The sequence below is a fragment of the Populus trichocarpa genome, chromosome 2 (assembly GCF_000002775.5).
Source record: "Populus trichocarpa isolate Nisqually-1 chromosome 2, P.trichocarpa_v4.1, whole genome shotgun sequence".
Classification (NCBI taxonomy): domain Eukaryota; kingdom Viridiplantae; phylum Streptophyta; class Magnoliopsida; order Malpighiales; family Salicaceae; genus Populus; species Populus trichocarpa.
Genome location: NC_037286.2, coordinates 4,003,341 through 4,017,307, shown reverse-complemented (window position 1 = coordinate 4,017,307; position 13,967 = coordinate 4,003,341). Strand labels below are relative to the sequence as shown.

The 13,967-nt window shown below is 32.6% G+C and overlaps 1 protein-coding gene across 5 annotated transcripts; it reads right to left on the bottom strand.

Moving 5' to 3' along the window:
* Positions 1–108: 108 nt before the first annotated feature.
* LOC7480723 (tobamovirus multiplication protein 1) lies at positions 109–8,549 on the bottom strand. 5 transcript variants are annotated; one of them, XM_052450714.1, is made up of 14 exons: positions 8,027–8,327; positions 6,962–7,012; positions 6,679–6,712; positions 6,528–6,567; positions 5,762–5,848; positions 5,624–5,675; positions 4,445–4,622; positions 4,238–4,333; positions 3,941–4,001; positions 2,675–2,739; positions 2,411–2,485; positions 2,264–2,339; positions 1,439–1,602; positions 109–419 (listed from the first exon to the last, which is right to left on the bottom strand). In XM_052450714.1, exons 1-14 carry the CDS (start codon positions 8,122–8,124, stop codon positions 396–398), a joined length of 1,101 nt encoding a protein of 366 aa, XP_052306674.1. In that variant the 5' UTR covers positions 8,125–8,327; the 3' UTR covers positions 109–395. The 5 variants fall into 5 exon arrangements, with proteins under 5 accessions (XP_052306674.1, XP_024451724.2, XP_024451723.2 ...); XM_024595956.2 differs by having other exon boundaries at positions 7,779–8,325; XM_024595955.2 differs by lacking the exon at positions 6,528–6,567 and having other exon boundaries at positions 7,779–8,549.
* Positions 8,550–13,967: the final 5,418 nt, after the last annotated feature.

Genomic DNA, 13,967 nt, shown 5'->3' with positions numbered 1-13,967 from the left:
GAAAGCTGTTCCTGGGAAGATACCAGAGCCGACCCAGGCATCACAAAGCCTGCAAACCATTCTAGCAATACAATTGTACGAGGTGTACGAGGAAAAATCTACTTGAGCTATTGGCAAAAATCTTTTCATATAGACCTTCCATGGCGAGTTTTCAAAGGAGATGGTAAGAAAGTGGAAATTCTCGTTAACCAAAACGTTAGTCTCGCTTGCTATATTAAAAGTTATGTACAATCATTGATGTCAAAATTTGATACCCAACCAAGAGTGTAAGAAATTTCAACGTGAAGAGTAAGGAAGCTGCTGGCTCGTCATATTGCACAATTGGACTTCCACCCGTAACAAATACAGCTTTCTATACTTTCCGCATTCTTTAGCACAGAATATGATAATGATGCTTATATTGGACTTGCTTTTGACACCTGAAATGAAATCGCAGATAGAGACTTTTAGTATATTTGGTTCAGTTTCATGCACAGGTAAAATGAAATGGGAAAGTAATTGCTGCAATCACAAGTTCATCGCAAAAGCACCAAGATTACCATGATGCAAGCAAGGAATACGAGGGTGACAAAGAATAAAACTTCCTTGTTATTATGATGTGCCCGATATGAGATTCCAAGTTTTGGCGATTCAAAGCCTACTCATAGACACTTCGATGGAAAAACTTCCCTCTTATGGTGTACAAGCACCTAGAGTGGACTTTTAGCTTAAAATGGAGGACATGCTTAGATATTTTACAACATCATCATATAAGATGATGCACAAGGTTTGTCGCTTGACTTTTGTGTTTGGCACCTGTTCTCTATCAGACTCCTAGGTAGTTAAAGCAATAGTGCTAGGCATTATTACTGGGATTCCTAATCAACAGGGGTGAGAAAAAAATAAAAAAATTGATTAAACCAAGAAAACTGGAAAACAAATAATCAAAAAAACTGAACCATGAAAAAAAAACGATTAGAATAGTTAAAAAAGCTGACTGGTTCGGTTCGATTTCATAAGCCTAAAACCGAAAAACCGAACCGAAATTAATAACTGAGCCAAATTGGAAAAAACCGAGCCAAACCGAAACCAAACCCATTAGAAATTACAAAAAAAAACCCCAAAAAACAATATAGTTTTTGGTTTTTAATATAAAATAACCAAACCGAACCGAAACCAATCGGTTGGGTTTTGGTTTTTGTTCTAAATAACCGAACCGAAACCGGTCGGTTTGAACCGGTTTCGGTTTTTTGAAAGAAAAAAAATCGGTATGGTTATTTTTTAGGTACGAACCGAAAATGATCACCCCTACTAACCAATGTCCAATATGCCATAATAAGGATTTTCTAGTTGAATTTTCTGAAAATTTCAAATTTCCAACTCAGAAATGCTGTTTGAAGTCAACACCTAAATGGGCTTGAGGAAATTATTTTTAAAAAAATACCAAAGACGTAGAAACCTGATTATTTGAAGTTGTAGCAGCAACCCAGTGCCGAGGATTTTGTGTTCCATCTGCCCCATAACAAAAAAAAGTTACTGCTCTTGATTGTGCTTGTGTAATTGTAACTGGGGTTGGCAATTCTCTCATGGCCCATAATACAAAGGCTGAGGGCACAGACGAACCTGAAAACAACAAGCTTATAGCAATAATAGACATGTTGCTCACAAATTTACAATAACACATGCCAATCAGCTGAATAAAAGTTAGTTTTGCCTACATAATTGAAAAAATTAAGACCCTACTCCCTTAAAATCAAGAACTGAGGAAAAAGTAAATGACATTAAATGAATTATACAATGAAATTGATTTTATCAATTACAACCTATCAAACCATAGGTTACTTCAATTTTTTGGTTATTAAGGTAAGTATCTCTCAAAGGAGACAACCTGGCTAGTGAAGTCAAATCTTTAATTCTACATGTTTGGCATGGATGTATCAAACTGATATCATCCCACGCCCAATAGTGTAATATCATAATGATGCATATGAATATCCCAGGCTGGGCCCCCTTCTCCAACTGTCAAACTTTCTTCCATTTGTGACAGATTCATAACATAAGTAAATTCTAGTTTCAAAGCAAAGGCATGATAGCACCTTTTGGCATTCAGTTAATCTGAACCTTGGTGCCCCAAGTTATTGCTATCAAGTTTGGTATTAGAAGACATGGAGCTAGATAATCAAGTAGACGGACTTGGTGCTCACAGCATGTCAAAGTTCACTGTATCAAACAAGCAATCTTTTGGTATGCTGAAGAGCAAACATAAACAAGGTGGAGGAAGTACCTATAAAATAGTAAAAAACTAGAAGAACTAGTGTTTTTGCTTCATTTTTATTCTCCATACTCCAATCATATAGAAGCTGCCAAAGGAAATTAGATTAAAAATTGTACATTCCAAGGCAGGAACTGATAACAGCCACCAACCACTTACAGGTACATCTGTAAGAAGAGCCACTGCAGCACTTGACGTAAAACATACAACAGAGACAACTGCCAGACCAGCAACCTGCATATCATGGAAAATCTTACAAAATCTAAACACAATCAAGTTTTTCCAGTTTGCAAAGAAGGAAGTGCCAGGATGTTTTATAAATTATAACCTTCAAAGGGATAAGAATATAATTGGTGACATTAAGATGGTAAGGAAATATCTTGAACAAAAACTATAACAGAAGGCAAATCACAAAGACAATACCTTCCGCATCTCAGATGAAGCTGTCTCAGACCTTACATTCCTCAATTTAAGAAATAGGAGAAGACCTGGAAAAACAACCAGTGAAAGATAGTCCAGAGAAAGAAGAATGAACTTGTATAGTTAACAACACATGAAACCATTCATGTTAGCATGCCATGTAAAATACAAAGACGGTTTCTAAGTAAAAGAGACACATAAGTTGCAATTTTAAACACATGCATGAATGTAAACAACTCATGGTTGCAGACAGTCACAGTACTTAAGGAGCAAATCCAGGCCTCATTATAAAGGAGCTTGGGGAGAGGGTTCTGGTATGGTCACCATTGATGGTCCACCTGTACTTAGTACCCATATTTTATCACAAGATTCTGGGATTATTTTATAGTGTTTTCCTCTTCTTAATTTTAATTTTTTTGAGAAAAATCTACATTAAGTTAAAGGTTTAAATTCCATTTATTTCAACTAACGTTCAATTCTCTAAAGTTCCATGTGATTTATTAAATACAATAATTGGAGCATTCATGGCAACTCTTGATTAACCTAAATAAAATGGCTGTGCTGGTGCACTTGTGCATTATGCAGCCGCACATGTGAACACATGTGCATAAAAAAATAAGAGGTGAACATGAAAAGTTACATGGCTGATGGCTGGAAAGAAATACTCGATGGAAGACCCTCATTGGAGATGTATACAACAATAATTCTTCTTCGCTTTGCATAAATAGAGCTATTCATTGACCGAGATCCTTCTACACATGTGAATTCTAATAGCCATGAACAAGCATTTGCTGGAAGTTCCTCCTTTTAACTATATGTTTTTGGTATCCTCTATTTAAGGAGAGAATAGTTGAATAAATCTACCTTCCATCCAGTCATTTGGTTAAGAAGTAGGAGAGAAAGCAAGATAAAAGTGGATTCTAGAAAGCAATACCATATTATTCATACACAAGGTTTAACTCAAAATCAGCATAAAAATGGACAGGATAATGTATACAACAGAGAAACTAGGCTCTCGCAAAAAGGAAATAAGAAAAATGAAAGCATTGTTAAGGAGCTTACCAGTAAACTTATTTAATGATTTAACATTTACTCTTCCAGAATCTATTGTAGACAATTTATCAGTAGAATATTTTGCTGAGCAGAAGTATACATGACAACATCACATTTCATTTACGGTGGATATTTCTCAAACTGTAATATATTTTAACATGCTATTGCATTTCCAAATAAATTTAGCTGACATGGCAAAATATTTCAGTTACTTACCATAGCAGCCTAAAGCCCCTCCCAATATGAGGATTGCAGAGGCCAAAAAATCTACATAGACCTGCACAGTATGTTAAGGTAATTAACAATAACTTGTAGCTCTGAAGATAAAAAGTGTGTGTGTGTGTCACAAATAATTTTACTTCAGCTTTTCTGTCATTCACAGAAGTGAACAATTCATTCACAACTTCCAGAAGATTTAAAGAACCAACAATTAAATCCTTTAAAGTGAAAAGCTATAATATTTTCCTGTGCTGTTATCTAAACAATATAAGCAAGAAGAGATGAATTTAATACCCGGGCAGCTACTGAAGAACAAATTGGATTCTTTCCCACTCCAATCCAGATTATCACAGCAAACGACAGCATTAAGAAAAAGATCAACACGACAACCTTTATTTAAAAAAAAAAAATCAGAGAGAGACAGAGAACCATTATATTCCAGAATCAATGGAAGAAATATGAACATAAAAATGACAGAATCTCAAAAACTACTTCCCGTACTGTGATAACAAATTTCTGACGACCACCAACATGAATGCCTCGGAATGAGCAGCAACTCCAGAAATTATCTGTGTTCGTTGAACCAGGTTTATTCTTTGAACTTTCCAACAAAGGCTGTTGAGAGCTATGTTCTTCTTCGTCGTCATCTTCTTCATTTGCCTGATGGCAAAGGTCGACCCTATAAATCATTACCAATGAAAAAGATATATGTAGCTCATAAATTACAGTATACCACTCTTGATACAATGTCTCATAGAGGTCAATGCTAAGAAGATGACCTTCACATTCATTTGTACACTAGTGTCATTATTCAAATTCATAATGTGCAAGGTACCATGCGAACTTCAAGTTTTCCTGCAATGTTAACATTATGACCTACTATGTTATCTGTAGATTTAACTTTTAAGACGTCCAAAGCCCAAAGTTTCCCAGAATTAAACTATAAGATCAAAAATACATAACCATGTTGACATCAATTAATAGAAATCAGCTTAAGGAACCAAAGCAAGAACATAATAAATCCGTGCTTTTGGTGAAGTTGGTTCTATATGTGAACTAAATTGAGTTTTTGTTCCATCACAGTTCAAGCCACAGCAGCATGTTCTTTTTACAGAACATAAACAACTAATCACAAGAGGAAGTTCTAAGAAGTTCAGCAGAAATGACATATTGCAACTGACCCAGTCTATCATGAACGAACCAGTTTGCAATTTCCCAGGTTTTATGTATTTGCCTAATCTGATTAGTCTCTAATTTTGTTGTTCTTAACATTATTTCTCTCTTCCTCTTACACATTCCTGTAAAACATAATAGACAGGACCCTGATCCACCAAATCTACCCATCAAACACCATCCATAGAAGTATTTGTTGCCTTACAGTATTTTTCCACCACCTAGAAAATAATATCTTCCTACAACATTAGTACCGCCTCTTCAAGGCTCCAGTGATTAATTACAGCCACATCAAAGCATTTCTTTCTGCTGTAAATCCGTCCTCCATTGTCGTTATACTTTTTGATCTTCTCTTAGAGTTGGACAAAGGCAAAGTCATCTTTGATCTCCAAACAAGAACCAAGAAGACTGAATACATTATCTTACAGATAAAGCAAGTGAAAATAGAGAACCTAGCCCAGAAAGAAGAATGAAGCTTTAAATGATCCTAAATAATCTTACTCTTACCAGAAAGATAGAAGAAGCAGAAACGCTGCAAGGAACAGAATTTTGGGAAATGCTGCATGAAATTTCACAAGTTTCTTAAGACCACTCGGATAGATGGGAATAAAACTGCATGTAAAAGTAACCTGGAGGAAAGCTTACCCATGAGGACAAAACCACATGCATGAGACCAGCAAGGCCACCTATCACAAGTAGCAATAACTGTAGATATAAAGTAGATGAAGTAACCTGCCGAATAGAAATCAAAATCCAGAAGATTAATTTATTTCTGCAGAACAGTATCAGGCACTCGTTCACGAAACCTTAATACTTCCATATTTCAGCACCGAGACAAAGGGATCCCTTTTGCTGACAAAGTATAAAACCGTTGAAAAATCCTCAAAGAAGGTTTTAAAAAGAAAAATCAGAAATCTCGAGGGTGTTTTGATGGAAAAGTGCTCAGAAAAATAATTTCAAGATATTCAGGAAACTAATCAGTTAAAAGCTAATTGAAACATTTCAAAAATCAACATAATTAGTAATCATGCACTCGACCAAATGGCCTAGACATTGCACATTTCCTTCTATGGATGTGATTTTCCATTTTATCATGATTAGGTTCATACAATTAATAAAAAGAGACAAGTTATGAAACAGCATACTTAAAAAAGCATCAGTTCCAATATCCGTTGGAATGTGTAGGAAGAGAAGGTAGCATGACCAAACCTTGTGCTAAAACATCATTTTAGTTCAAAAGAAAGCTCAAAGTAAATTTGGAAACTCATGAAAAAAGAAAAGAGTTGAAAATGCAGGTCCTCTCAAATCTTTGTACAGTATGGTGAAATTGCTCAAAGGATGCTATTCTTTCCAGGAATCATCTGGCTTTTGAAATGATTGACAATAAATGTAGAGGGGTGCGGCGTCTTACTTTTTTTATGAATCTTGTTGTTCCACGTATTAATCCATTGCTAAAATGACCATGATTTACAAAACATGAATTCAGAAGCATCGTTGTACTTAACACTATACCAAGATAAAGAAAAATCTTCACTGTTAGAACCGTAATGCCTCAGACTTACCCAAGTTGCAAGAGGCAACCATGAGATGGAGTACCTGCAATTAACACTTCTGCCACCAAATGAGTATCCTTAATGAGTCACACTAAATGATAACAAAATAACAAGTTTTGCATTCATTTTCATAAGAAAAAATGGCTTGAAGCTTCCTGTAGCAGAGAACCCTCTGATGGCTGCCATGGCATGCGGTGAAAATCCAGAAAAGGGAGAAGAAAATGATATGCAATATTTTTGAGGGTTGCCTCACAGAAATGGATTCAGCATAATGCAAGGAAATAGGGCTTACTTTCTGGCGTGTCCATCCAGTTTGTTGATTTCGCAGATGGATCCTTGTAAACTGGTAAATAGCTATAACATGTCAGAACAAATAGAATAAAATAAAAAGGGCGAAAAATAACAAACATAACATATAATGGGATTTTATACAAAGTATGTGCAAGAGCAAATTATGCCATTACACACCATGCTCAGACTAATAATGGAGATAAATCTAATGTACACATTTCGCCTAGTTAGAGTGCCATTTTGGAAAAATCCCAGCGCGGATCGAATCCCTTCATTAGTTTTAGTGAGTATGTCAGGTCTATAGATTGCCTACCAAGGAAGTAGACGCTGCATAGTCCTCACACATATCCAAACTGCAACTTTCGTTGGATAAATTTCTGGCCATTCAAAATCATGTATTCAAGAACAATTTCCAGCATTTAAATGCACTCTCGTTTTTTTCCAAGAAAAAAAAAAAACCTTGGTGAGCATAGCTCCACTCCAACATTTTCTTTTGACTGGTATCTATTTGCCCAGAATCTAAAGAATCACGAATTGGGAATCTTGAAAGAAAAACAATATATTCCGATACCAAAATATATATATTTTTTAATTTATCCCTCAAATTCCAACACGACGCAAAATCTCCCATTTTCCCTTATTCAATCCAAACCTAATTCAAAGTACATTCAATCAAACAGAATCAATAACCCATCATTACTACTTGTTTCAGTTATCAAAGAAGCTCAGATTGTAAATTCCAATGCCATCAATAATAACACAGACCAAAACGGTATGCACAAAGAAGAAGACGAAGAAGTAGAAAAGGGAAAACAAACCTGAGAAAATGCAATACAAGCAAGAGCACCATCGATGCAAGCAAGTGCTATATTAACAATAAGCAGGTCCAACGGGGAGCAGTTTGATTTTATATTCATTCTTTGTTTTTAATTTTATTTAGAGCAACTGGAGGGAATCTCGCAGCAGGAGGGGAAACCTAGGAGAGGAAGAGCTAAGGAGAGATACAAGGAAATAAGGGGTTGTGTTGTTAATTTTTGAGAGCGGGTTTTATATGGGAAGTAAGTACCTAGGAAACGATGATAAGGAGGTGTACGGAGAGACAACGACAGAGGATCTGTAATCTGTTGATTTGCTCCTCCTGTTTTTGGGTTTGACCTCTGGCATACTCTATTAGTTGCTTACCTAGCCTGGCTTCGCTGCTGCTGAGAAATGGTTCTCTTTTTTTGGTGGGTCTTTCAAGTTTCAGCACCTAGTGGCTTGTGAATTCCCTGGCGAGGTTTGGTTTGGTTGGCCTGACCTACGAGTAGTAACGTGCTATCTTCCCAACTCCCCGCTTGCGCACATGTTATTCTGCCGGTGCTGCCCAGAAAGGTTTAGCGATCGTGTGTGCGTAGGTATTATTTTTTAGGTATTATTTTTTATTTTTTAAAAAATTATTTTTCAGATTAAAAAATCAAAATTATCTAAAAACATTAAAAAAATAACTTTTATAATTATAAATTTAGTCGAGAAAATAAATTTAACTTGATAAAATTATAATTACCAAATAACATAAAATTTTCAGTAAAGATAGAGAATGCAAGCTGATTTTTATGTATAAATTGGTTCGAGTGGTGAGTAAAAGACTGCAATAACACGAAGTCTTGTACCCAACACCACCTGTCATTCTTCGGTGAAAAAACATATCTGCCCTTGACTGTTTTAATTCGAATAAATATTCTAAACTTTGAGCCTAACATATAAATATATTAGGGTATCTCCAATACAACAGGATGATTCGTGTCTCGCAGGAGAAGTTTAAAAAAAAAATCAAAAGGAAGGGAATATATATTTGTTTAACAGTGTGATAATTGTTGTTTTTTAAAAAAATTTATTTAGAAATATATTAAAATAATATTTTTTTTATTTTTTAAATTTTATTTTTAATATTATTACATTAAAACGATCTAAAAATATTAAATTTTTATTTAAAAAAATAAAAAATTCAAATTTTAATAATAAAAAAAAGTTAAAACTTACTGTACAACAAGTTATGCTCCGAAGTGATGTCCACGGGTCAAGTTCTGCCGACAAGTTTTGCTCCAAAAATAATGGTACAGATAGAGATTGCTTGCAAAATCTGCATCGTTGATTACCAGTTGTTCAAAATATTTAGCAAAGGTAACATTGACCCTTCCTCGGCAGCGATGACTAAAAGAAAAGCAAAAGATGCAACCAGTCGTCCAATCTCTCGATTTTTTTTGTCCTTACTTTGGACGCGGTGTCCGTCACTGGCCATCTCGATAACTCTGCTCAAATCAGGCCTCGAGAAAGTAGCAGTACCTTGTTCTCTCTCTCTCTCTCTCTCTCTCTCTCTCTCTCTTGCCTGTGATTTTTCAAGGTCTCAAACTTTCGTCAAAATCCATAGCTGTCTTTTGCTTTTAATGTATATACGGTCCTAGTTGGTGTCGTGAACAGCTACCGTGGATTAATTACAAGAAGCCAAGCACAGGGCAGATGAACGTGTCCATGAGATGCATGTATGTAGTAGAAAGGTACGTGGAAGATGAAAATGCAGATCTTTCATTTTCTTCGAGTGCATGCAAAACGTTGGCTTCCTTTCACCATCTTTCTCGTGGTGCAACGAGTTTCTTCCTCCGAGGTTTCAAAAATCTGCTGCCGGGTGCTACAGCCACTCGTGATAAATAAAAAAAACACTCGAAATCCTGAAAATAGTCAACCCTTAATATAATTAATGTCAATAATGACTGCTTTGACAATGTACAGAAGTTTGAGGTACATCGATTCAAGTTTTTGGCAGAAGAATAGTGAAAATGACTCGGGGCATTTGGCATCTATTATTGTCTTGTTGACTCGAAGAGGCCATGTATGTAATAAGGACGTGTGATAAGAGGCCACGCGTCAACAGGAATCCTAGAGGGGAAAAGAAAATCAGGGCCTATCGGATTTCTTAGTTTCTACATAGAGAGTTTGTCTTTAATGTTTGTTGTTACGAGGAATCACACAAAATACTATTCATTATAATAATTTTTTTTTTCTGAATGTACCTTCTTCAGTTTGATTTTTGTTTTTATTTTGTTTTTTAAATTTATTATTTAATATTAAATTATTTTAAAAATTATATTTCATAATTTTTTTTTATAATTTTTTTATTGGGTCATGTACTGATCCTATAAATTTAGTTTATTTTTTTTTATTTCAACTTTCAATATTAAATTCATTATAAGTGAGATTTTGTATTTTTTGTTGTTTTTTTTCAATTTATCTTAATTTTATAACCCATATCATAGTTTTAACATGTCAATTTGGGTTGACTTAAGTCAATTTTTTTGAGCCATTTTTTTCTAGTTGATTTTTTTTTCGATTTCATCCTTTAACACTGGATTGATTGGAAATTAAATTTCATAATTTTTTTTCTTTTCATAGGATTATCCTGATATCATGATCCGAATCATGGGTTTAACAGGTTGTTCGAGTTAACCCTATTCATTTTTTATCCTTCTTAATTGAGTATTTTTTTAACTAGACTTCATAATTTTTTTCAATTTACTTTTCATGATATTATTCTGATCTCATGATTCGAGTCGTAGGCTCGGCAGATTAACCCAAGGTGACTCAATTTATTTTTTTGTTTATTTTTTAATTTATTTTTTTTATTTTCACCCTCCAACAACTCAATCTTTTTTTTTAATCAATTTCATCCTTCAATATTAAATTGTTTGGGAATTAAGTTTCGTAGTTTTTTTAATTTTCTTTTCATAGAGCTATCCCGGTCTCATGGGTTTAATTTTTTTTTATTGATTTTGACATTCAACATTGAATCTATTAAAAATTGAGCTTTGCTACTTTTTTATTTGTTTTTTTATGAAATTATCATAATATCATGATTCATGTTGTTAGTTTAACAGGTTAATCCAAGTTGGTTTATTTTTTTATTTCACCATTTAACATTTTTTTTAATTACAATAAGGGTAAATTGATAAAATAAAAAAAGTAAGGGATTCAATTGATGATGGAGTAATATATCACTAACTAAATTGAGATTCATGGTTTTACTTACAAACATGCTTTTGCATTTAGTTATTATTAGATAAGTGAGTCGCACTACGCTATGATCTGGATCAAAAAAATTTCTAAACCTAAAAAAATATACGGGAGTTTCTAACCTGTTTTTTAGTGGATTTTTTAAAACTATATAAGGTTTAACTCGATGTGACTTAGTTGACTTCATAATTTTAAAGGCAATCTAGATAATCAATAAAAACATGGTTTGACTAAATAAATCAAGACGTATCTTTAAAAAAAAAAATTGAGATAATAATATATTGATCAACCCAGGTTAACTTACTACATTTGCAACCCTGATCATAAAATTATGATAAAACCATATAAAACGAATTGAAACAAATTACAAAACTCAATTCATAATAATCAAATATTTAATGATGATATTGGAAAAAAAATCGATCAAAAAAGAAAGGAAAAACAAAATCAGTTTTAAGACCGAGACAATCCCACAAAAAATATATCAAAATATAATATAAACCTAGTATTAAAAGATAAAATAAAATAAAAACTAAATTATAAAAATAACCATAAAGAAAAAAAACAAATCCAAGGTGCCAGACAATGAATTCACCTTTTTTTTTAATTTAGATTGAAATAAATTACGAAGTAAAATCCAAAAAATCATAAATTAAAGAAAAAAAAACAATGAACTCCTCCTCTGTGAATTAATAATTGAACTACATGTTATCCCTTTGCTGAACAGAGTTTTTAGACAATCCTCTGAATGTCGCTCCCAAGAAGATCACATGATAGATAAATAGTTGCTCTTGACGGTCACTAACAAGTGGTGCTGGGGGTATAAATGATATCTTGTATCAATCACAATTAGGATGAGGCCAGTAAAAAAAAAATAAAAAAAAAAATTATGGTTTCAATTGATCATGGAGTAATTTGTCCCATGCTAAATTGAGATCCCTAATTCATGTCAAACACAATTATGCATCTGGGCTACAATTATTTTACATGTCGTTTCTCCTTAAGCTATGAGTGCCTGTTTGGTTGTCGTTTTTTTTTATATATAGATTTTTATTGTTTTAATACTATTGATGATTTTAAATCTTCAAGAATATATTAAAATTATAAAAATAAAAAATAAAATACCCTCAGTTTTATTAAATAAAAAACACTCAAGCCACAACACCAAAAAACAACCCTTCTATTGTGTGTTGCTTTTAGATCGTGTTTGAAAACGTGGTTGAAACAATATTTTTTCAAAATTTAAATATTTTTTTGTTAATTTTTTTTATGTTTTTTGATCGTTTTAATGTGCTGATCTTAAAAATAATTTTTAAAAAATAAAAAAAATCATTTTAATGTATTTTTAAGCGAAAAACACTTTGAACCGCAACCTCTACTGCAATCCAAAACAAGCTATTAATAAATGATGATTAATTTTACTGTTTAAATTTAATTCCTTCTCCACATAAAAAGTAAAATAAAAGAAAAATCCCTAGGTATAATCCTTTATTTTTCCAACAAAATAAAGCATCAAGCCATCAACCTTTCTCCTAGAAACTTAGCTTTATCTTGTTGATGCCTCCATCTCATTCGTGAGCCGCCAGAATGGGCAGTAAACACCCTCTTAGGATCTCCACTTGTTAAGAGCCCAAACCACCCTGGACCGACTCTTCCAAAAAAAAAAAAGAGTTGTGTATTAGCATCCACTAGTTACATGACCCGCGGCGCGGGTCAATAGTTTTTGTATAAAAAATATCAAAAAAAGTTAAGATTTAAAAATATTAGGTCTTTTTACAAAGTTATACCTAAGAGTCTTAGGTGTGGCTGCAACGCCTGACCCAAGAGTAATAATTATAATATTAATAATAATATTAAACTTGCATGACTCAAGTTTAAGTGAGTCTGACTGCAATACCAGACCCAATAGTCTTGGATGTGGGTCTGGCTGCAAGGTCATATCATAAAAGTGTGATAATTAAATAGATTAATTAAAAAGAAAAAAATTAATGAAGAAAAAGAAAAAAAATCTGAATTAACTGGATTAACCCGTCAAACCTTGGATTCATGTCGTGAAAGTTTGATAACTAAATAGAAAAAAAAAATTTGACGGGTTAACACAAAATTAACTGGGCTAACCCGTCAAACCCGGAATCCATGTCATGAAAATTTGATAACTAAATAGAAAAAAAAAGTGAACATTAACAAACTAAATTAAACGAAAATAATTAATTAAAAAGAAAAAAAACAAACAAAAAGATATCAGTTTTTTCACTGTGGACTACAGTGTGCAGTCCACAGTTAAAGGCATAAAAACAGCAAAAAAAAAAAAAAAAAAACTAAAGGCATCAGTCGATAACTAAATAGAAAAAAATTTAATATTGATGAACTAAATTAAATAAAAAAATATTAAATAAAAAGAAACAATAAAAGAAAAAAAAATTTGATAACTAAATAAAATAACCCGTCAAACTCGGGATCCGTGTTATGAAAATTTGATAACTAAATAAAAAAATTAACATTAACAAACTAAATTAAATAAAAAAAATTCATTAAAAGAAAAATACACAAAAAAAAAAAGCAAAAAAAAATAAAAACCCATAAAGGCATAGAAAACCAAAAACAAATAAAAACAGAAAAAAAAATGGGATAAAAATAAAAACAAAAAAAAAAGGAAAAAAAAAAAGAAAAAGAAGAAGAGAAAAAAAATAGAAAAAAAAATAAAAACAGAAAAAAAAGGAAAAAAAAACGAAAAAAAAAAAGAGAAGAAGACTGCTCAGCGTTTCACTGTGGACTTGCACAGTGAAACACTGAGCATTTTTAGTTTTTTCTTAATTTGATAATTAAATAAAAAAATTAACATTAACAAATTAAATTAAACAAAAAAAATTTATTAAAAGAAAAATACACAAAGAAAAAAGAAAAAAAAACCCATAAAGACTTAGAAAACAGAAAAAAAAAGAAAAAAAAAAAAAATACTGCTC